Raw genomic sequence first — 24,942 nt, forward strand, 5'->3', positions numbered from 1 at the left:
AGATGGAGGAAGTTGACCAAACCCAAGAAGGGGAGCAGCTTTTAAAAGGTGAAAATACAAAGAAAATGAACTCTCTTCTACTTGACAGAAAGGAACCCAAAGGAAGTCTTCTACAGCAACACCTTGATTGTAGGCCAGTACGACTCATGTTGTACTGCTGAACAGCAGAACCGTAAAATAGTAAGACTGTATTGTTTTAAGCCACTAAATATGTGGCAATGGTAAAAAATGTATACAGGCCTTATCAAGCTATTTTCATTACTAAATCCGTTTCATTTATTTTTATCTAGACTTGATCCCTAACTTACCTCATCTCTGCATTCTGGGTCCATCCTCTGGACCCTCCCTTGTGGAGGACTCCAAAATCATGTGACATTCCAATCAATTACAGGAGCAGGCAAGGGAAGAGGAGGAAGGATAGGGCAGGGGAGAGCAAAGGATACACAGAAGCCAGCTCTGGAACCAGTAGACCACTACCCGACCCCAGGAGCATTTATTCTCCGTGCAAATCTGAGCAAGGAATGGGGTCACAGAGGGCCATAAGGGTGCCAGGTAGCAGTAACAATGCATGTGTGGCCTGGAATAACCATCCTCTTATCAGATGAACTAGAATCAACGTTTTTGTGCTGCCAGGAGAGCAGATCCAAGGAAATGCGGAAGGGTCACAGGAGGGTGCTCAAGGGCAACGCCAAGCCCCAGGGCCAGGTGTCCTGCCTTCTCCTTCCTGCCCTGCAGCGGCGGGCAGGGGCTCCGGGACAAGCCCCAGGGGATTACGAGGGGGGTTGGGACAGCTGGTGCTAGTGTGCCTCCTCCACCCCAGGTCCCCGGGATGGCCAGCTCTTCCTGGTCCCCTCTTTGCCCCCACATTCCCCGCCCCCTCGGACTGCAGTGAGGTGGCCTATCCCTAACAGGCTGTCCCGTGCGGCGTGGGATGCACGTGGCCCAGAGCCCTGCTTCCTCCCCACCAGGAGCAGGGGACTGTGTGGGGAGCGGCCAGCGGCCCGGTCCGCGTGGATTCTCACTTCCCCTCCCCAACGGCCGCGGGTGCAGGTGCCACGGGCGAGCGGGGCAGGCGGGGCGGGCCCGTGGTCACGCCCTCGCGCGAGTCCTCGCCGCCAGCCGCCAGCCGCCAGCCGCCAGCCGCCGGCCGGGAGGAAGCGCCAGAGCGCGCTGGTCCCCTCGGAGCCCGGGCGCCCTGTGGCCCGCGCTTGGGACACCGCCCGGCCAGCTCCGGGCGCCGCGGCGGGGCGCCGCGGCGGGGATGCGAGAGCGCCCGGGATGGCAGTCTCAGGTGGGTGGCGGGGCGCGCCCCGGCCGGATTCCGCTCCCGCGCCCACCCCCTGAGCGCGCCCCGGCCTCCGTCTGCGCTTCCAGGCGGGCGGCCGGGCTTCTTCCCCGTCCTAACTCTGCTCTCGGCCGCAGACTTCCTGCGACGACTTCGCTCCGGCCGCTGCCCGGGCGGCGGCCGTTCCTCCTCGGCTCCGCCCGACGCTGCCCCTCGGCGGCGGCGTCTGAGGCCAGCTCCTGCAGCTCCGGCTCCGCCGCCCTGGGGCTGGCTCCCCGCGCCCCCCGCTCGGCTCCCAGGTACCAGCTGAGAGCAGAGCAGAGCAGAGCAGAGCGGACGTGTCCGCCCTGGACCGTTTCTTTCGGGAGTGGGCTGGGATCTCCTCCGACCGACAGGGGGCGATGGGGTTAACCGTTGGCGGTGTCGGGAGATCACCCCCAGCGTGGACTCCCCGAGTGCCTTGCCGTCCCCCTTCGGTGTTGGGCTCTTCATCGGAATTTGGCTAGGAATCTGGGAACACTGTGACTACTTTTCTTAAATCTTTTCTAGACTGGGGCGAGTTGGTGGTCACTGGGGAAATCTCATCTACAGTAGACTTCTAGCTGGTTTTGGGTTGTGCTGGTTCTGGCAAGTTACTCGCTGAGATCTAGGACAAATCGAGAAAAATGACAATGGTCAGCGATAACCTTTACAGAGCACCCCAATGCATACTGAACACGAGTTATGGTCTCAGTGGTGACCTGTCTGTCAACAAGTTTATGATCTTGTGGACAGGGAATTACTAGATGAGAAGAGATAGCTACTATGTTTGCTTGCAAGTGGATTTACTTACATTTTCGTCGCCTACCTTACAGTGTGGTAGTAGAAATAGCATGTAGAATAGGGTGCCAATGCTTCTTTTTTTGGCCTTCTTTTATTATTTTATTATTATTATGTTTATTGGTACAGTTCATCATAGGAAATTTGGTGTACATCATATATTTTGAATCCTCTTTTTTCCCATTCCCCTCATTTACAAAATTTCTTTTCCATTTTATCCTTCCTTTCTCATTTTTTGTTTTCCTTTCCTTCCTTTCTCTCGCCCCTCCCTAGTTCCCCTTTCCTTTTGAATAATTTCTTCCTGTTTCACAATATCTATTGTACATTTTAGTTCTTATTTACACTTTCTAATTTCTCACATGAGAGAGATAATTCAATATTTGCATATTTGTCTGATTTATTTTAATTAAGAGTATGGTCTTAAAGTCCACCCATTTAGCTATATGTCTTGAGTTTATCTTTCTTTATGGCTGAATAAGACTTTGTATAAAAAAATCACTTCTTTATCCATTCATCAGTTGATGAGCATTCATCAGTTGATGGGTTGTTTCTAAAATTTAGCCAGTGCCTCCTGTAAAAGGACATGTAGTTAGTTGAGAGAAGATCCTATTCTTGGAGATTATGAGCAGATGCTAGAACGAAGAGCCAGTTTTTTCTAGACGTGCAGAAATCTAGCCTGATCATAGCATTTTGGAAGAGGAGTTGAAAAAGACCAAGGGTAATAGTTCTATTAGACTTGATGATACCAGTTCATTATTTAAGAGGGTGAGAAAATGGTTCACCTCAGCCTTGAGGCTCCCTATCTGAGCTGTGGAGGTTAGAAGAAGCTGTATGATGAATAAGGAGACTGGGTAACAGTAGGCTCATGGTCTACACATTGAATTTGAAAACCAAAGCAGAGTTCTGTAAGGGACTGGACCAATATTCATTGCATATTCACTGTTTTCAGGCACTGGGCTAGGTGTCCCGTGTACATTCAGTAAGCAAAGCAGACAGCTGTCCTGCCCCCATGGAGCTTACTGAGCAGGGAAGGCAGGCAGCACCCTCAAGGCAAGGGCCTGGAATGATAATGTGCTATGGAAAAGCAATGAGGAGGGGTCAGGGGATGAAGTTGCCAGAGTGGGCCTCATAGAGAGAGACATTTGAGCCAGGACCTGAGGAGGATATGGAGGGGACCATATGCAGAGAGTGCTCCAGGAAGGGGTGTGTAAGGCATGGAGTGTAAGGCGCAGGGTGGCTGGGGTAGGTGGGTAATGGAGGGGAGAGAAATGAGCTAGTGAAGCTCCCACCTTTTTGCATGTCTAGGGATGGGACGGGACTGCTATGTGCGGGCAACAGTAAATTGGGAAAGGTTTGGGCAGAGGAGACCAAGAAAATCACTTTCCTGCATCCAGTGTCCAGTGCATGATGCAGTGGGCATAGCTGAAGGGGTTTGCGGGTGGGCTTGGTCTAGATGGGGACCCTAGTGGAGGAACTGGGGTTTTATGTGGGCTGTGTAGGGCTTCCCCAGTCACATATAACGGTTACAGCTGTCAGGCCCTCTCTGTCAGCATCCTCTGCAGTGAGATAGCACTACAGCTGCTATAAGGAGAAGTTGCAACATGGGAAATGAGCTCCCTGAGACCTGGAGGTCCTGGGACCCATGAGAGCAGTCATAGTGGGGAGAATAATACCTTTTGCCATATAGTGTTGGCTCAGGGGTCACCCAGGCCACTCTGCTGGGTAGTCTCCTTATTTTAAAAGGAGTTTTACTTTGATATATTGACAAGCACTGCAATTTATCCATCAAAAGTATGTAATTCCATGCTTTTAAGTATTTTCCTAAGTATATATAGCCATCTTTACAATTTTAGAAAACTTTCGTCATCTCAAAAAGAAGAAAATCTGTGCTTGTTAGCTACTTTTCCTCTACTTCCTCTCCAGCCACATCTGCTTTTTTCTGTAGCTCTTCCTATGCTTTGTCTCTGCAGACTTTCACATTAATGGGATCATACAGTATGTATCTTTGATGCCTAGCTTCCTTCACATAGAATTTTTTCAGGGTTCACCCTATTGAAGTTTGTGTCTGTCCTCCATCCCCTTTGTTATCCTACTCCTCTAGTCTTCTTAAATTCCTTCTATTGGAGGGCAAGCCGTAGTCTTTTGTTTCCTCAAAGACATGTTTGCTTGGTGAAATCTTGGGAAATCTTGGCTTCTTGTCCTTGAAAGAACTCCGGATACCAAGCTAAAATGAAACAGAGTCAGCATATCTAGGAGTAATCTCAGGGATCTGACAGCATCTTGTGTGTTTTCACACGAAAGAGCAGAGATAAGCTGTGACTTTCCCAAGAGACCATGTCTGCAGATGCTGAAGACCGGGACCACCTCCTCCATGTGTTATCTCTAGTGATTTGAGAAGTTTTTATATCTTGTCCTGCTCATAGGGTGGAAGAGACTTTTAATTTTGGAGGATCTTAACTTCTGTCTGAACCTTGAGGTCTCTTCATGCTCTTACCAGTTCTCTAAATTTGAACACTTTCAGGCACAGACAATTCTGGATGTGGTTCATCACCAGATGACTCCCTATCCCACTCACTTTCCTGGTCTCACACTCTTTTATTGAAGACAGTGCTCAGATTCAGACATGGGACCTCAGGCCAGTGTCACCTGCAGACTAAAGAAATGGTTTGGGCTGGGTACTTGGAAAAGCTCCCTGTATTTTTTCTATTTTTTCTTTAACGGATTGGAACTCATTCAGTGTCATCTTTCTCTTTTGGTCACTGAGTTTCTTCCACCGTGGTGACTTCCTGCTCTCCTCAGCCAGCTCTTTTCTCTAATATTACTCATTCTTTTTTTTCTTCTATAGCCAAACCTGTTCTTCAAGCTTTGTTAGAACAAAGACCTTTTTTCAATTCTTTGTGGGGTTTATGAACTCCTTTTTGGTTCATGAATTTCATTTCTCTTGAACAAAACATGAGAGAAATGATTCAGAACACGGGGATAAATGATTTATGGTTAAAAGAAGGAAATTATCATTGAAGAAAGGGGTGTCCCGCACTCCAGGGAGAACCGCTGACCATGCCTTTAGACATGTATCAGCACCTTGCATGTCAGACAGGAACTTTAACTTCCACTTTGGAATTTTTTACAACTTCCCCAGTGTTCAGTTGCAGCACAGTAGTGATGTCCAGGAAGCTGGCAGATTTCATTGTCCTCTTTTACACTGAGGACAAATTTGCCTAGACTTAATATATTGGTCTAAGTAACAGTGCAAGTTAGTCAACAAACAGATTGCTATATTAAGTAATCCGAGGCACTAACTACTTCCTTCTCAAATACTCTTGTTCAAATCAGGTTTAATTTACTATTGAAACACCAGGGATGAACTATTTCAAATAGCTGTTTTCTGTATAGAAGAGGCTAATTTCCTAATTGTTGCTTCTACTGTATTTGGGGGAATGATAACTAAAAATTGAACTCAGGACCTCACACTTACCATGCAGGCACTGTGCCATTGAGCTGAATTCTTTGCCTGTCAGTTGTATTTTTAATAATTGTTTGTTTTAGGAAAGTTTTGTATTTCATGAAAATCTGCAAAGACACTAAAGAGAATTCTTATATACTTCACGCCCCAATTCCAATTTCTTCTATTAGCAATTTACTCAGACTTTCTTAGGTTTTTTTTTTTTTTTTTTTTTTGAGACAAGGTTTCACTATGCAGTTCAGGCTGGCCTTAAACTCACTGTAATAGCCTAGGCTGGCCTCAAACTTGTGATAGTCTTCCTGCCTCAGCCTCCCAGAGGCTGGGATAATAGACGTGCACTACCATGCCAGGCAAGTAACTTTGACCACAATGTCCCTTTTTCTGTTCTAGGATTCTAGATTCTATGTTATATTTAGTAACAATGCTTCCTTAGTCTTCTGGCTGTGATTTTCTCTGATTCTCTGGTTTTGATGAGCTCACCAGTCTTGAGGAATACCAAACAGTGATTTTGTGAAATGTTCCTCAACTGGGATGTGTCGGGTATTTTTCTTTTAATTAGGCTGGGGCGATGGGTCTTGGGAAGGAAGAGGGCAGAGGTAAACTACCATTCTTATCACAGGCTGTCAAGGGTATGCGCTGTCAACATGATCTATGGCTGCTGATATTGACCTCGATCACTGGGCTACGGCAGTATCTGCTAGATTGCCCCACCAAGAGGTTTCCCCTTCTCTCTCCTCCTCCATACAGTGCTCTTTGTAAAGAACGCACCACCCAGCCCACCTGCTTAGGAGGAGTTGTGTTCCACCTCCTTGAAGGTGGAGTTATAAAATAACTGAAATTCTTATACATGGCAGACTTGTCTCTTTCCCCCAGTTTATTTACACAGTCATTTAATGATATCAAGCAACACAGCACCTACCCAGCAAGCATGAGGTCATGAGTCTAACTCCCTCCTCCAAAAAGTGCTAACATTTAATGATATCAGTGTGGACTTCTGGATACTTACACACTGGTTATAATTCAACATTACAATTTATTATACTTCAATATTACAATTTATTTTATTGCTTATAGTATGTCAGCATTGGCCATTAGGAGCTCTTTTCAGCGACCCTGGTGTCCTTTTTGACATATGTCTGTCATATTTTTATTTGAACTCTTACTTTCTGGTACTGTAAGATGCTCCATGCTTATTTTATATATTTTATGCACCTCACATACAATCCTAGAATCATTCCTAGAATTACTCATTTATGTAAGGACCCCTAATTCCTTTTGTTGGAAAATGATACTTGAAACTAATAGTACTTTAAACGAGTTTTAATTGTATTTCTAAACTAGTCTGCATTTCCTTCACCTTTAAAATGGGACACAACTTAGAAATTAAGGGCATAGTTTTATAGTTGTTGGGTCTGAGTTCAAATCCCTTATCTGGTACTAAAAATATGATTTTGGGCAGCAGCTATCTTCAACCAATTTTAATAGCTAAGTTGATAAAGTACAGCCATGAAAAGTATGTATTTTGTAGGATTGTTCTGAAGGGGGAATTAAAGCTGAATTACAGTGAAACTTTCCTTGATGACTGAATCTTGAATGAACAGCAGGTGTTGTGATATGCTGTTAAAAGAGCAGTAGGGAAGCAGTGAGAAAGGACTCAAGGTTAAAGGAGTACATGTAACCTTTTGTGACTCAGGAACTCTCCATCTTATGGCTTGGATCTATCAATCTTTCTCATAAAACTGGAGCAATTGCTCATAGCCTGTTTGTCTTACAGGGAGTTACAGTTGTTCCTTTCTGCTAAGTCAGCCAGTACTCAGAGATTCACATTGTCTTCATGAATGTACTTCTCATGTTCCAGGAACTCCTCCTCCTCTTCTTCACTTTGCCATCGCTTTCAACCCTGCTGAAGACATTATTGTTGGGTTCTTTGTCATTAGGGTATGGTAGCACTGCTGCCCTGTCCTGACATCTTATTCTCCTGACCTTTGCACAGATTATTGAGTAACTGTGTGTTTGGAAAGGAGGCTGTGGCTAAATTTCTCCTTTTTGCATTTTAAATGAATTCCAAGTATGATATCGCTAACACTATCTTGTACATTTCCTACCTGGTGGCTACATTAACACTTCACATTTAGAACATTGTGCCTTTTAGTGTAAACCAGCTACATAGGAAAGGGGAAAACAAAAAAGGTAAATACCTTCTGACACTGTAACTGCTTTTCTGTGTGTACCTTCTATAGTTGTGTAGCATTGTTATTTTTATGCCTTCTGTAGTGCTGAAATCATTTTTACTTTGAGACATAAAAGAATGTTTTACATTGAAGGAAAAAAAAAGACCCAGTTAACAAAGATTTTATTTTGTGGAGGTATACAATCGGTACATTAAAATTTTGTCCTTAATCTGCTTAACCTCTGAGATCATGGTAAGCATTACTGAAAAGGATTGTTGTCTTTACAACTGAGGAAACAGACTGTACTTGAAATTGAGTTCTTGGCAGAGCCACAAATTCTATAGCATCACAAGAATCACTGTTTTTTCTCCAGTTCCCTACTCTCTCTTAATACTGACTGCTTTAATTATGTGTGCCTATGTTATGGTTGTGTCTAAGTGTTCCCCACTAAGTCTCGTGCAGTCATAGGGCTTTTCAGAGATGGCTGATTTGTGGTCCATTGATTCATGGTGCAATGCTGGGATTAAGGGTGCTGGGATTAAGGAGTGGGTGATTGCTGGATTAGTCAATTGATTAGATTGGCACCATATTAATCCCAGTACACTGGATATAGCATAAGGGACAAAAGTGCTGTTCTCCTGCTTCTTTAATTGCGTTTGCTGTCTTCTGCTGCTCTGAGCTGTTGCTCCTTTGCCATGGGTCACCATGCTTTGGAGTCAGTCACTTATGGCCTGAAGCCCCCACAAACTGTGAACTAAACAAACATTTCCCCTCTTAACTTTGAGTCTCAGGTGTTTTGTCTCAGCAGTGAAATAAGGGACTGCCTCCAAAAGTATTTCCAGTCAGATCAGTTTACTCTTGCTGATCAGACTATTGGGTTTTATGTCAGCACTAGATTAGAGACCCAACAAAGCAATTCTTCATAAAAGAATTGAAGTATAAACTTTTATTTGTACTCTTAGGAAATTTTTGGTAATTTCTTCCAGAGGAAATCAGAATTTTTTTAAGCTTACATTTTCAATTTTTAAAAATCTTTGACTATAGTAGTGGATGAGGGCAGGAAAGAGGATTTCTTCCATGATTTCTCAGAGCTCAGAGCCTCAAAGTCTTGCCCTGATTCTGCACCTGATCTTCTTGCCTGGAATCATGGTTTACGGTGAATATTTAATTGCAAAATTCTCAGTTTCACAAGATGTAACCAGCTTCTTACAGGGGAAGGCAAGATTCCTGATGCACTATAGGATGCACAGACACTTTGTGCTCGCCCCTTTCAAATCACTCACAGAAGAGTTTTACAAAGTGGCGGAAAGACAAGGACCTAGACCTGTAGTAATAGTTAAGATCCAGGTTTTGTTGGAATATATGACTCATTTCTCATAAGATCCTTGGCAGAATTCCCAGTGGGAAATAACAGAGTTGGGGCAGAAGACTGGACTGGAAACCCAGAGCAAGCCTAAGAGTTCACTTTGGATCCACTGTTAATTTTCTGAGTGTGAATTTGAGCAGATCCTGTAATCTTCCCTCACAAGTATTTTGTCTCTAAATGAAGAATTTGGGCCAAGTGATCCCTCAGATCCTCTTTTGCCTCTCTTTCTGACATTTGTTCTTTATTTGAGAAAGACGAAAGGGGAAGTCATAGATTACGTATTGGAAGGGGTGCCTGAAAACTAGTGTGGCATAGGTCAGCCAGTTCCTTTTATGGTATTGCATTGTTTATGTGAGTGTGAGGATCATGAGATACAAGCTACCAATCATTGAGAATTTTCTACATATTAAGCTCTATGTTAGCACTTTACAGGAAGTATCTAATTTAGTTCTTGCAAATCACTGAGAAATATTGCCACTGTGATGCACCCCAGGGAAGAGAACCAAGAAGAAGCCAACCCTTTCCTGTGAGCCAGCGGCAGTTATAGGCTGGGCCAACCCCTTGCTGTGGGCTGACAGGTGCAAAGACTGGGAGACAAGAGGTGCTGAGATTTCTCAGCTCCCTCTTTCCCCTGCCTTGTGGGTACCCAACTGATCCTGAGGGGCACAGTGTGAGATGATAGCTACTGAAGTGAAATAACAACTTGATTCCTCACTGTTTGATTGACTTTGCAGCCTGAGGCTGGTGGTCTGAGCATCTGTTTAAAGGATAGCAGCATACAATGTAGCATCTCGCGGGGAACTCCTTCTGAAGGTGCTAGCCATTGTTAATTCTCTATTTTCTTGTTTTAAAGTCCTGCATCATTTTCATTATTTTGTTTTATTTGATTTTATTCTGTTTTGTTTGATTTTATTATATCTGATGGCATAGGCAGCTGTTTTAAAGATAACAAGATATCTTATGGTAGCCATTGTTGATTTCCTTTTATCTTGTTTTGGAATCCTTTATTGTTTTGTTTTGATTGGTTTTATCCTGTTTTGTTTTGTTTGATTTTATTAGGTCTGATAGTATGGGCAGCTATTTTGATGATAACAAGAGGCATTATGGTAGCCATTGTTGATTTCCTATTACCTTGTTTTGAAGTCCTGTATCACTTTCACTATTTTGTTTTGATTGGCTTTATTCTGTTTTATTTTGTTTGGTTTTCTTCTCTTTAAAAATAAATAAATAAAAAATTATGCAGAATCAAAAAAAATTGCCACTGTGTTTCTGTTTACAGATAATTAAACTGAGGTTTAAAATATTTAATTTACTCAGGATTGCACAGCTGTGGCAAGAGCCATGCGTCCAACTGTGTCTGACACCATACATGTGTGCCTAACCACTGTTTAGGACAGAGCTAGGCTCTGGGTCACATCAAGTCTGAATTTAAATTCTGACTGCTATGTGAATCTTGGATAACTTACTTGCTTAACCTGTCAGATCTCAGGTTTCTCATTTGTAGAATGGGCCGCGAGTGAGATGTTCCTTAAAATGTTGTTGTGAGGGTTAAACGAGTTTACTGGGCTATGTCCTTAAAAGGCTGGCTGGCACAGTGAGCTCTGTATGTGTGTGCCGTTACTACTGTTACTAGTGCTATGACTGTTGCTGCCATCCTAGACCCGCTAGCTGTGGGGCTGAGGGGGGCAGCACAGCAGGTGCAACATCTGCGTCTGCAAAGACCAGAAACAAGGTGACATGTTTGGGGAAAGCCAGCGTGGCATGGCTGGTAGCTCAGTGTGTCCAGTGAGGGATAAACCAGATATGCTGCAGGCAAAGGAATATTGTGGTGCTAGGCTCCTCATCTGGGCGGTGTGTCTTTTGGGGAGCTTTCCACAGAAACCAGTGTGTTAACAAGCCTCCATGCCTCCTCTCACCCAGGGGTGTCCCGAAGATGCGACATCCTCACTGTCTACAGCCCAGATGCCGAGGAATGGTGCCAGTACCTCCAGGACCTCTTCCAGGCCAGTCGGCAGGTGCGCACCCAGAAGTTGCTGACGCACAGGCTGGGCCCCGATGCCTCCTTCTCGGCCGAGGACCTGCTCCTCTTCCTGGGCGCCCGCTGCGTGGTGGTGCTGCTCTCGGCCGAGTTGGTGGAGCACTTCTACCGGCCGGCGCTGCTGCCGCTGCTGCAGAGGGCGCTGTACCCGCCACACCGCGTGGTGCGGCTGCTCTGCGGGGTGCAGGGAGCCCAGGACGAGTTCCTGCCCTTGTTTCCGGACTGGGCCGACTGGCAGGAGCTGACCTGTGAAGATGAGCCCGAGGCCTATGTGGCCGCGGTGAGGAAGGCCATTTCAGAAGGTGAGGTTTCCTCTGGGGGAAGCAGATCCCAGGCATGCAGGCAAGGCATCTTTGACGTTAGGCCTGTACCTTACTATCAACCAGGAGGGAGCTCACTGGTGAGAGCGAGACTGGTCATAGTTCCAGGTTTAGAGCAGCTGATTTCTGGGATAGGGTAGTATTCTCTACTGCCAGAGAGAAAAAGGACACTCCCATGTATTCTATGTTAGGGGGAAAAGGCTTTCTTTCTAGAATTTTCTATGCATTGAATAACATGGGCACAAGGTTCCAGGGAGAGGGTGGCAGAGATTTAGTCTGTGTGTGTGTGAGGCATGCGGCCACCAACCCTCCTGCCTGCATGCTGCTTCCATCTTATCCTCATATAACCTCAGCATTTGTGTTATAAAGGTGTCACTTTGGGTGACATGTGTATAGAAAACAACCCTCTTCTCAGTTCCCCATCAGTCTAGTTTTGGGCTTTTGTGCTGCTTCTCCATTTAAAGTGGAAACATTCCAAATCCTTTCTGACAAGGCCAGTGACTTCAGTGACCCCAGTAAGTGTGACACACACTGATTAAAACAGTAGCAGAAGATTCACTGTGGGATTCATGCATGTCACAGCATCTGTTCCTCTTTTGGTTTTCTATTTTTGCCTCACTGTGGGCTGAGTAGGCTGCATATCTATTGTCTGTTCTCTTGCTCCTGGAGGTCATATATACCTGACATTAGCCAAGAAGCTTAGAAAAGTATAGGCCCAATTTAAGAGTGCCTCAGTGCTCCCAGGTGTGACTTGGGCATTATTTTGCTCACTCACCCATCCATTTGATGTGCTGAATCAAGGACTTACTAATTCTCAGTGCCCTTCAAAAGGCAATATAGGCCGGGGTTTTAGCTCAGCCGCATAAGCACCTGCCTGGCAAGTGCTAGGTTGTGAGTTCCATCCCGGTATTAAAAAAAAAAAAAAAAAAAAGACAATATAAGTTGGTCATGGTGGCACATGCCTATAATTCTGTGGGGCTGAGGCAGGAGGATCACAAGTTTGGGCCCAGCCTGGGCCACTTAGGATTTAGGGAGACCTTGTTTCAAAATAAAAAACAAAATTGAAAAGGGCTGAGGGTATAATTCAGTGCAAAGGCCTGGGTTCTATCCCCAGTATAAAAAAAGAAAAAAAAAAGGAGCTATTACTTCTTAGGTGCTTTTATCGGAGGAACAGGCTGCTCTAAACCAATAGAAGTGACCAGATGTCTTAACATAGTGAAAACCAGCTGGGCGTGGTGGCCTGTGCCTGTAATCCTGGTACTCAGGAGACTGAAACAGGAGGATCATTTCGAGTTCAAGACCAGCCTGGGTTACAAACTGAACTCAAGTTCAGCATGAACTGCATAGTGAGACCTTGTCTCAAAAAGACCAAAAGAAAAAAAAAATAGTGAAAACCTTTCTCACTTTTTGTACAGAAAACTGATGCTCTTGCAAAAGATGTCTCACCTGAAATGGTGGAGACCTGAGTTAGTTATTTTTTTTAGAGTTTTATTATCTTTATTTTAGAAGGATACAAAGATAGAAAAAGCATAGGACCCAATGTATGGTTGAATTTCCTTGCTTTCAGGGAGCTGTGATCTACCCAAACTTACAAAGAACTGAGGCACAACTGGGTGTTCACTTCGCAGCAGCAGTCCGTTATGATTTTGAGGGCAGGCTACTGTGACCCACCAACTAGTCATTCAAAGCTCTGTGGACATATTGTCTGTATATTGAAACCTCACACTGTATACTGTAACAGATTGTTCTTTAAAATAATGGTGGTGAGATTTTATAAAAGAGATAGAAAAGAGCTGTGGTTGTAGCTAATAGTAGTGTATAGTTAGCATGTATGAGGTCCTTAGCTCAATTCCTAGCACAAAAGAGAGAGAGAGAGCATAGTAAAAAGGATTTTAATATTTTAAAAAGTCTTTTTTAATATTTTTGGATATATCTAATGAACAGGTGCCTACATAAACTGATCTGCTAGTATTTTACTTTTTCTAAAGACTCTGGCACAGTATGCTGTGAACTTTTAGTTTCAAGTATTCTAGAAAGAATGAAATATTTCCCAGTGGTATTTCTGCTCTGAAAGCAAATAACCTCTCATCAGAAACAGATTATTTTAATGGGGGATTAAAATAAGCTGCTTAGGGAGAAGTTGCTGCAGTTCAGAGTCAATGGATATAAAGACAAATATAAGAGAGAGAAGAGGAGGAGACTTATATTAAAGATGGTTACAGGTAGTCAGTTATACTTTAAACAAATGCTTCTCAAACTTTCAAAGGCCTGGGGATCTTGACCAAATGCACATTCCAGCTCTAAATGTCTGTGTAAAGACCAAGATCTATGGGGTGTTTTGTTTTATTTAGTTTTTGTGGCACTAGGAATTGACTCAGGGCCTCTGTACTGAGTTACATATCCTGACCTTTTATTTTTTATTTTCAGACAGGGTCCAACTAGATTGCCTAGACTGGGCTCAGACTTTGCATCCTTTTGCCTCAGCCTCCAGAGTGCTGGAATTATAAGGCACCCACCATTGCACTTGGCATGAGAATCTGTGTTTTTAATAAACTACCAGTGCTGCTGCTGAGGGTCTAGGCTCCTCTCCCTTGTCAGTGGTCATGTACTTCTGTACATGAACCATCTTCTCAAATCTCCAGTTTATAGGAAATGGAAGGCAGCTTGTGGACACATGTTGGCTTAGGTATAAAGTTAGACCAGTGTTTGGTGGTTAGGCCCTTAGACTTCAGGTTAGATTCCCTGAGTTCTCTTCCTCTGCTCACAGGCTCAGTGTGTCCACTCTGAGAGCTTGTAATTTCTCAGCTCTCTGGGCATATGTGGCCCTGGCATTGGGATGGGGATATTATTGCCACCCATATGCCTACTCTGTCATTTAATGGGCCACTTGATGATCCTTACTATTTCACTAGAAAATGTTTAAGGGGTTTTATTTTATTGTCCATCCCCCTATCCAAATTTGGCAGCCACCTTAAAATTGAATAGATATTTTAATTGGAGTCCTCAGTATGTTGCAGCAGGCAGTTTATTTCCTAAGTTCTTCATCTGTAAAATGATGGGATTCAACTAGATGATTTGGAAGGCTTTGCCCAGCCCTGTGTGCTGTAATGTATCATTAGAAGTTTCTTAAGAAGATGGCAAATTACACAGAAACTTTTGACTGATTTCATTTTGTTCCAAAATGCCTGGAGTGACATATACCAGTGTGTTGCAGGCTGTACTATTGTTCTGAGTTTCTTGGGCTTGTTGGGTAATTATTTTCAAATAAGGAAGTGAAAAAAACCCCAGGTACAGCATAGCACAGCAAATATTTCCTCTTTTACTGGAGATCTATTCTTTGCTGCAAATCTCACTGGACTACAAAAATAGATTCTGTGAGACTGTGTGAGAAAGGACTCATTGGGTGACATTCAGCTTTATTTTATTTTTTATTATTTCTGGTCCTGGGGATCAAACTCATGACCTTGCACTTGCCAGACAAGTGCTTATGGCACCGAGCTAAATCCCCAGCATCAGCTTTATTTTAAAAGTTCTTGTTTGACTCTTTTAAACCCAGTTATGTGGAGGCTGAAGCAGGAGGATTGCAAGTTCATGACCAGCCTGGACAACATAGTAAGACCCTGTCTCAAAATTTAAAAAATAAAAATAAAAAAGGAGTGGGGGTGTAGTTCAGTGGGAGGGTGCCCCGGGGTTCAATCTCTAGTACTGAAAAAATTTGTTTCATCCATGTGCTAACAAGTGTGTGCACATGTGTGCAGGAGTGCTGGGGTGGAGGGAGCACCAAACCTCCTTGTCCCCTGTGATTGGTATCACTGTGGAGATCTGTTCTGCTTTTGGCCTTATTCTATGCTTACTAGCCTTGTCCCTCCCCATGCTGTTTGGATTTCAGGAGGTCTGTTGGTACTTAAAATTACAATGTACTTTGCCTTTGGTTCCGATGGGTAAATTTTAGAGCAGTGTGCCCACCTTTGGCCTTACTTTGTTGATATTAATTTTCTAATCTTAACATTAAACTGGAGTTTAAAAGAAAAACAATGGGTATTTTCAAAACACCTTCAGAGGATCAATGAACCCTCCAAATCTTTTCCTAAACTTATTTATTTGTGTTTCCCATTTTATTGAAATATAATTGACAAATAAAAATTGAATATATTCAAGAAATACAATGCAGTGATAAAGAATAAATTTATATTGTGAAATGATTGCCACCATCAAATGAATTGGCAAATTCATGACCACCATAGTTGCCATTGTGTGTGTGTGTATGTGTGTGTGTGTGGGGGGGTAAGAATAAGAGTTGTACTTGTTCTAGTCTCCTCTTAGTTTCAAGTAAATTACATAGTATTATAAAAATATGGTATTATAAGTTATTGTCACCATCCTATGCATTATACCCCCAGAATTTATTCATCTTATAACTGAAAATGTAAGCCCTTTGACCGGTGTCCCCACTTTCTTTTCCTCCCCACTCTGGCGGCTACCACCATCCTCTTTGCTTCTGTGAATCTGACATCTTTGGATTTCGCATATAAATGAGATCATGTATTGTTTGTCTTTCTGTTTATTCCACTTAGCATAATATTCTCCAGGCTCATCCATGTTGTCACAATGAAAAGATTTCCTACCTTTTATGGCTGAGTAATAATTTTCTCTCGTAAAATTTTTTGTGTAATATATTACACAGTACTAGAGATTGAATATGTGTGTGTGTGTGTGTGTGTGTGTACTGGGGTTTTAACTCACAATCTTGCACTTGCCAGGCAGGTGCTTAGGCCACTGAGCTAAGTCCCCAGCCCTTTTTCTGTAATTTAAAAAGTAGCATTTTTCCAAAATAATGTTCATCACAATTTTAAAAAAGAAAACAAAATTACTTGTAGTTTTAAATTTTTTCCTTTTGATAAATAGTGTTGAAGTAAATCTTCATGGGCTTTGGTCTGTCTGTGAATCTGTTCTCTCCTAAGTCACATCTTGTTAGAGCTCTGGGACACAGGGTCCCAAGCCCACAGTGTGCATCTTCCCACCTTCCACATGGAACCTGAATCCAGCCCCTTCCTCACTGTAAGTTTTTTTTTTTTTTTAATTTAAGGAGAAAAAGGAAAAAAAAAAAAAAAAAACAGAATAAGGGTACAAGTAATACAAATTTAAAAAATAAACAGTAAGAAATCACTAGTTAATAGATTACATATTCTCATCTTAGAAATAGTTGTTCAAGTTACGTTATTGAAGCATATAAAGTGGACTTTCAAACAATGAGAGTGCAACCTCACTGTAAGTTTTATTGGTGCAGTTATTTCTTTTCTTCCCTTTGTGTCTGATTAAGTTCATCATTTACATTAACAAAGGTGCTCGAATGGAGCATGGCCGCCCTTTCTGCCTCTCATGGAAAGAGCTGGTCATCAGATGAATACTTTTAGGGCAGTGACTATGTGGACTGCATCGGGCAGTTTATGTATCCTTATCCTCCTCAGCAGCCAGAGTGTTCACGTGGTCCTACTGCCTCTCTACAGATGAGAAACTGGTGTTGAGAGATGTTAAATGGCTTGTGTAGGGACAAGGACAGTTTGCTTAGAAAACTAGGATCATTGGACTCTAGGATGCTTTCCTTTGGCCTTGCTTTTTTCTCTTTCCTCCCTGCCCACCTTTTCCATGTGTAGATGAGGAACGAAGTACAGTAAGCTCATAGAAGAGAAATGAACAGAGAAAATGAAACGTGCTTGAGTTTCCTAGACCACAGATTCCCAAGCCAGGCTGAGCGTGGCCTTGCCCTTGTACCTTATTTACCAGGCAGATGCCTCGGGTGCACCCCTGACTCATTGAACCAGGATCCCTGGGGGGTCAGTCCTGGGAATGTAAATTTCAAAGTGCACTGGCTGTTGGTTCTGATGTACAGCCAGCTTTGGGCTGTGTGCTGATCTGGCTTTCCTTTTTGGGTCAGAGGAGGCAGTGGTAGCTCAGGCTCTGCAAGCTGTTACAGCCAGTGGTCCCTGGGGTTCAGATGTTGGCTCTCACACGTCACAGGTGGCCGCCCTTAGACAGGAAAGGGACCCAGACCCTCTCAGCAAAGGGGAAGTCACTGTGCTCTGCTCTGCTCCGTGTGGTGGCCTGCTGGATGGTAAGTTAAGGACAACTTCTAGGGCATTCGGGAGCCTCACCACGACTGAGGGAAGAGCCTGACCCCGTGAAATGGACTGTTTTTGTTGTGCTGTACTCGTGCCGTGTGGCTGCGGGTAGCTGGGTTTGCTTTTTCTCTCCTGTGGGTTAGTTTACTCTGCAGCTGGCTTCCCGTGGCCTTCTTGAATGCTCCCCGGCCCCGTACTTCCTTCATAGCTCTCCTTTTGAAATAATTGTGATTTGGAGAAGAAGGTGCCCAGTCAGGATGGTGAAATCCTGATGGTAACACTTAAATCCACAGCCTGTCCAGACGCCATCTGAGTTTCTCCTCCCTGGTACCCTGACCACCTTGTTGAACCAGGGGACCTGTTCATGCTCGCACTTGCACAGTTCAGTCACCGCTGAGAGCAGCTGGAGCAGTGAGTGAGGACTGATACCCAGGATTGATTTTGTGCCTATGGATCTTTTCCCACTGAGGCCTTAGGATTACAAATTTCCTGCAAAGCCCTGAGCTACAGGTGGGCAGTGAATTTGGCCTCCCCTGCCAGCCAAGAGGTAGCCTTCTGCTCACTGGCATTCGTGTTAGATCTTCTCTGGTCCCTCAGAGAAAGTACCTGTGAGTCCTCTGGCTGACTGTGTGATGAGCTGCAGTGAAAAGCAGTCTGTGCTGTAGTTCCCGCCTTGTGAGGACCTCAACTTTGCAGCTGTCTAAATATTATAACTTAAGCCAGAATGCAAATATCAGCTACAGGAATTTCCTATTTATGTATTTATTTGGTGGTACTGGGGATTGAACTCAGAGACACAGGAATTGTATCAGTTAATTACTTACCTGTTGTCTTAGTATTGGTTTGCACTTCACTTCTTTTGGGACTATTACTAGAAGAGAATACTAGAACTGAGAACTAGGATCTGACATCTCTTTTTCCTCTCCAAAGCCCTCCCATAAATATATTTCATTTGATCCATGCAGTTTCCCTGTGAGGCAGATGACAAAACAAAGCACAGGCATGTTCAGTGATGGACCAAAATCACACAGCTATTTTTCCATCAGAGGTAGGGTCAGGATGACGGCCTCCTGACTTGTAATACATGACCTAGTTACTTGCCTTACATACCAGACGCAGGCTTTCATCTAATGGGTGTTTGGTGGGTGTCTACCTGCCAAGCCCCTGTTTGGGAACTGGGGCAGAACAGGGAATGGCAGACTGGTCACTGCTATAATGTTGTTAACATTCTAAATCACCTATTCCAATGTAAGCCATGTGGAAAATTGTCTAGATTTGCAGTTTTTAAAATAAGAAAAGGCAACCATTGATTTTGATAATATATCTTACTTATCCCAATACATACAAAATATTCTCATTTTAACATATAATTAGTATAAAATGGGCAAAATATTTTAATTCTTTTTTCATCAAAGTTGATTTTTTTTTTGTCTTTTTCATTTTATTGGTACCAAGGATCGAACTCAGGACCACCTGCTTGCAAGGCAGGTGCTTATGCCGCTGAGCTAAATCCCCAGCCCCCATCAAAGCTGATTTTAATCAAACATTTTATAGACAATACACATTTCAGATGATTAGTAACTGTATGTGGCTAGTGGCTGCCATATCAGACAATTTAGCTTGAAAAGAATGCTTACTTTCAAACTTGGAGCCATGTGTATTTTACTATATTGTATGTTATATGTGTTAAAATATGCTTATCTTGATTTATTCATTTAGTTAGAAAATATTGAATGAGTACCTACCAGGTGCTGGCATATTCTTTAATATCTTTGTATCTTTTTTCTTACTGATATCTTCTTTCACCCTTTACCCTTTTTTGTTTGTTTTTGAGACAGAGTTTCACTCTGCAGTTCATGCTGGCCATGAACTTAACTTTGTAGCCCAGGCTAGCCTCAAACTTGCAGAATCCTCCTGTTTCAGCCTCTTGAGTGCTGGGATTACAGGCATGTACCTGGCTCATTTTCTATACTTCGTAGCCTGTTAGCCACATTCTGAGGCCCCAGCAGTTCAATGTCTGTTAAGACAAATTAGCTTTGACTAGCAACAGGATTTTGTCCTTGAAATGATCAGGTTACCGTCTAAAGCAGTGAGACTGTGAAGACAGAATCAAGCCTCAATGTTTGCTTCTCAAATGATAACATTTGCCTTATTAATTCAATTATTGTTATATCAGTGCAAAGGAATACCACATATGCTTCAGAAAATCCAGGGAGAATTCTGTGCAGATGTGGAAAATCTGCCAACATTTACTAAGACAAAAAAGCTAAGATACAGAGAACTGTATATAATGTGAAGTTATTTTAGGTATATTTTACAAGAATACTTTTTTTTGGTCTTTTTCAACGGGGTCTCACTATGTAGTTCTGGCTAGCCTTGAGCTCACTTTGTGGCCCAGGCTGGTCTTGAACTTGCAATGATCCTCCTGCCTCAGCCTCCTGAGTGCTGGGATTACAGGAGTGCACCACCACGCCCGGCTACAAGAATACATCTGTACTGGTATATGCATCCTTTTTTCCTGGGAGAATACATAAAAATTGTTGATAATTGTTTCTTTAGGGTGGGTGGAGGACATTTTGAACTATTGTTTCAGACATTTCTCCAATGCTTTTATTTTTCTATATTTATGTTTTACTTTCAGTTAAGAATTTTGAAAAGAGAAATGATGGAATCATGAGGATTTGATGAATACAGAGAAAGGTGTGCATTGTGTATGCAGCTGTTGAAAATAAACTTAACTTTAGGTCAAGCAGCAGCAGCTTTTCTTTGTTTCTTTTTGAGACTGGATCTCTGCTATGCAGTTCAGGCTGGCCTTGAGCTCGCTTTGTGGCCGAGGCTGCTCTTGACCTTGTAAGGATCCTCCTGCCTCAGCTCCGGAAGGCTGGGTGTGCAGCACCACACTTGGTTTAGGTGAAGCTTCTTTGTGGAAGTTCCTTGAATTTTTTTCTTGGCTTCATTAGACTGACTCTGTGGTGAGGAGAAACGAAAACACTGGCTTGTGTTATTGCTAATGTCTGCACTGTCACTCATGCTGTATGGCTAATGCCTGTGGAGAGAGAACAGCTCGTTATCAGTGAGTCATATTTTTACTCTTGTCAAGTTTGAACTGATATCTTCTTAGTCACTACAGTGTTTATGAGGATCAGTAGGACAATATGGGTGCATTTTTCACAGTAAGTAATAAATGATAGTAAGTGGTTGCTGCTACCATTCTGGATCGGTTCTTGTCCTCTTTAAAATGCTGGAGGAGTACAACTTGACATCTCAACTTAGAAGCTTGAAACTCCCTAATTCCAACTACATATGGTATTTATTATTTATGTTGCATTTCATTCCTGAGTCTTGATCTGGTAATTTTATAAATTCATTCAAGTATGTTTATAGCATATTTATTTCAGCTAACAAGTTACCCTTCACAACAGAATTTTAAGCAAGACCTTGAGTGAGTTTCTGTTTATGGACATTAGCTTAAGTCCAGTCTTAGGTCAGTGTAACATTGTACCATTATCATTGTGGGAATGGTGGGGCATTATGTATTTAATACTTTATGTGTATGGTTTATTGTGGTCTGCATGAAGACCTGTGCTTATGGGTCCCTGGGAAGAAAATGGGGGCAGGGAAAGTGGGGGCACATATGCATGACAGAGTGGGTTTGTTAATTTCCCTACTATTACAGGATGTTTTTGCAGCTTTTCTATTCAGTTTCCACCAGCCATTCACATGACGGAGAGTATACCTGAAATGGCCCAGAAAATGGGATGTTTTAATGTTGTAAATGACTCTTCATCTGAGAATTTAGTGAAACCACAGTAAATGTGTCATGCGGACTTCTGGGCAGAAAAGTTCTTATTTTAGTCAGCTTAGTAAATTTAAACAGTAGACAGCTGGTCTTCTAAGATACATAAAAATGAACAGTAATTGATTAAAAAAAAGGAGGACTGTTCTGTGGGAAAGAAGACATTTGGAGACTTTCATTTTCACTTTTTCACATTTAAAGGTAACACCAGTCACCACTAGAATGCTCTGTGTGTGGCAGCTGCCTGGTAAATGGTGGAAAGATGGACGACTTAAAATAGGGGGTTGCATTTATGGGTTCTCTTCCATTTTCCTTTCTCTTGGGGTGATTTTGAGTTTAAATCTAGAAGAAAGCCATCCCTCCCATGACTGTCCTACTTAGAGGCCTGTGCTGTTGGCACTTTTCAGCTTGCCACCATTTTTATGGAGCAGGTTGGGTCACATAGAAAGCTTACAACCAGAAAACAAAAACAAACAAAATCAAGTCCATTCAAAGCAAGATGGGGTCAGTAGAGTGTATTTTTATGTTCGTACTTTCAAATGTACCAGTAACACAACCTACCCCACAAAAGAATTGAATATTCCATTAATTGGTTCCTTAGAGGATGTGTAGGTCCATTAGTAGCAGAGATTAAAGAGGGTATGTCTTGTTTTTTCTTTGAAGATCATTAAAGTGAAGAAATCTGTTGTTTGGAGGGAACCTCTAGAACTGGCTTAGCCTTTGGGGAAATTCCTTGGTACTTTTCTGGTTTTTTGTCTTATGAATATGTACATCTTCCCTCTATCACCTTTTTGAGGTTAGAACCATATTAGGTTCTTATTTAAAATAATGTTAGTTGCATGTATGTATTTTATCTACTCAGTTACCATTTCATGAACAGCGTGCTGGCTCTTTCTGTAACATCTGATAACACAGGAAACAGAGGGGGAAGCTGATGATGAAATGAAAATGCTCTACTTTTAAATTAGACTAAGTTTCCTTTTACGCGTATAGCTAATGTTCAAAGCTGTATCTATAGTTAAAGTAGGCATAAAATAGGACATTCATCAAAAGTAGCAGATAGGGTATTTGCATAAGTTGTTGACTTGGTTGGTTGAACACGGAAAATGTGGAAAAAACTTCTATTGCAGGGCATGGCATATTAAATTCCAAATGAATACAAACTGTTACTTGTTCTGATCTAGGTTCCCCCTTTCATAATTTTAATAATCCCTGAATATCATTTATCAAAGTCTTGGGGATTTTGTTTGTTTTTGCTTTTGCCAGAGGAGGTCTTCAAATGTGATGGTATTTTTTTGTGATTGTATTTTTACATTAAAGATTTTTTAGGAAAGCACTTCTGAAATATTTTTTACAATAATTTGGCAGCCTGCATGTTTAATTTTGTTTTGAAGTCATTTTGAATTCAGAGTCCCTTTAGGTCATACAAAAAACAAAAAATGTTCTTTTAAGGCACAGGGGATAAAACCTAGTGTGTTCACACCAAGTTACATCCTAGCCATTTTTTATTTTTGAGTCAGGGTCTCACTTAGGTAGTAAATTGCCCAAGTTGGGCACAAACTTTCCATTCTCCTGCCTCAGCCACCCAGAGTGCTGGGATTGCAGGTGTATGCACTATACCGAGACAGAAATTTTAAGCATAGTTTTGCCTCATCCTTCCCATTGCCAAGATGTTCATGTTATTGAAACTTGCCCATACTCTGGAAGCAACCAAGCTTTAGAGTTTCTGATGGGAAAACGACACAGGCAGCCACTGGGTCAATAGAATGGAAATGCAGAATATTAACAAAAGAAAAGGGAAATTTGGTATCATTAGGCCCAATCATTTTAGTTCACAGTGCACAAAGAGGGACTGACAGGGTGGTTACCTTGTCCAGTGTTAAGAGTGTGTGTAGACTGTTGATCTATCGTTCTGTTCAGGGATATTTACTGAGGTTTTTGCAGTGTCTGTCATGGGTATTTCATTATGCAAGAGCCTAAGGAAACTTGGTTTAAAAAAAAAAAAGTCAGATTCAATCCCTGTCCTCATGGGGTATGGTATTTTAGAAAAGAGAAGAATAGGCCCAGTGTATAATTATGGCACGGGTTTTTCACATGGCAATTAATGGTACCCCAGAGCTCAGCTTAACCCTGACTTTCAATCAAAGTACTTAATAGGATTGTCTAAAATTCTACACCAATTTTATTGACGCACTCAATCTTAAAAATAGCATTTTGCTTATTTCTAGGTAGCAGTAATACACACACACACAATTTAGAAGTTTCATATTCTAGTTCATCTAAATATATGTTGATTAGAAGAACGAGCTAAAGATTAAGTTGAAAATTAATAAAGATCATTATATAAAGTCCTGTTCATAGTCCAAGCAAGTAATTGTGTTGTTATACAAAAGCAGGAGAAAAATTGTATTTTGTGAGTACATTATAGCTGATGGCTGTAGCATACTAAACATGAGTCAAAAGAGAAGTTTTGGTTCCCCAAAAAGTATATACCACATTCCTTGCATTTTGGGAGGCTGAGGTAGGAAGATTGCAAATTTGAATCCAGCTTGGGCATCAGTGACTTAGTGAAACCCTGTCTCAAAATTGTTAAAAGATCTGGGACGTAGTTCAGTATGGAGGCTGTAAGTTTCACTCCCCCAGTACTGCAAAAGTAAAAATAAAATAAAATAAAATAATAAATAGCACACAAAGACTAATAAGGCTAATGAACAGAAGTTTTGCTATGGGAGAACAGGCTCCTCCTTTACCCTGCAAGCTCAGGTCACCTTATCTGACAAAGCGTTCACTATTTCAAAGGGAGTCTGTCCAGTGAGAATACATATAGGTATCCACCCTTCACCCTCCTCTCTATCCATCCTGCCATCTCCTCATCCATCCATCCACCATTCCCCCACCTACTGACTCGTCCTCACACCCATCTGTCTTCCTGCCCATCAGTCCAGGCACACATGCACCCATCCACCCATTCATTCATTTACTCATTTTGTTCATTATCCCCTTAATAGAATGTAAATTTCAGGAGAGCCAGGGCTTTACTTACTGCTCTGTATCCCAGGACATAACACAGTACTTTACACATAGCCACACTGTTAAGTGACTGAATGAAATGAATGAGGGAATTTCAGATTCTGTCAGATGAGAAAAAACGGAAGGAAGTGAGTTTGTCATGAAGAAAACAAATTTTATTGGAGCTATGGAAACTGTCTTCAGAGTTTTGAAGGTATATCACCTGGAAAAACAGAGGACAAGCTCTTTTCTATGCTTCTGTAGGAGACAGGACAGGAAGCAATGGTTGAGAGCTATAAGACAGCAGCAGCACAGGGGTAGCAGGCCCTGCTATCTGGAAACAGTTTTTCCTGGGAATAAGTCACTTAAAGTGAATATGTTTAAGCAGAAATCAAAATTCCATAGTAAAATATTTAAAAACAAATAAAAACCACTCTTTTTGGTCTGGAATTTTAATTTTTTTAAGTAAAACTAAAAATTTAGAAAATGAATGTATTTTACCATCTTGACTGGATTATAATTCTGCTCCATGCTAATTCTAAAGCTACACAAAGAT

At 42.3% G+C, this 24,942-nt stretch overlaps 1 protein-coding gene across 1 annotated transcript in view; it reads left to right on the forward strand.

Annotated features, from left to right (window-relative positions):
* Nucleotides 1–1,069: 1,069 nt before the first annotated feature.
* Nucleotides 1,070–24,942, forward strand: part of Pik3ap1 (phosphoinositide-3-kinase adaptor protein 1) — a 115,496-nt gene continuing 91,623 nt past the window's right edge. Inside the window, exons 1-2 of the mRNA XM_003479559.5 lie at nucleotides 1,070–1,291; nucleotides 11,025–11,444. Coding sequence (XP_003479607.2) covers nucleotides 1,279–1,291; nucleotides 11,025–11,444 — 433 coding nt within the window. The 5' untranslated portion in view covers nucleotides 1,070–1,278. The remainder of the gene's footprint in view (nucleotides 1,292–11,024; nucleotides 11,445–24,942) is intronic.

The sequence above is a fragment of the Cavia porcellus genome, unplaced genomic scaffold (assembly GCF_034190915.1).
Source record: "Cavia porcellus strain 051 isolate PalLab524CR breed Dunkin Hartley unplaced genomic scaffold, mCavPor4.1 scaffold_2, whole genome shotgun sequence".
NCBI classification, from domain to species: Eukaryota; Metazoa; Chordata; class Mammalia; order Rodentia; family Caviidae; genus Cavia; species Cavia porcellus.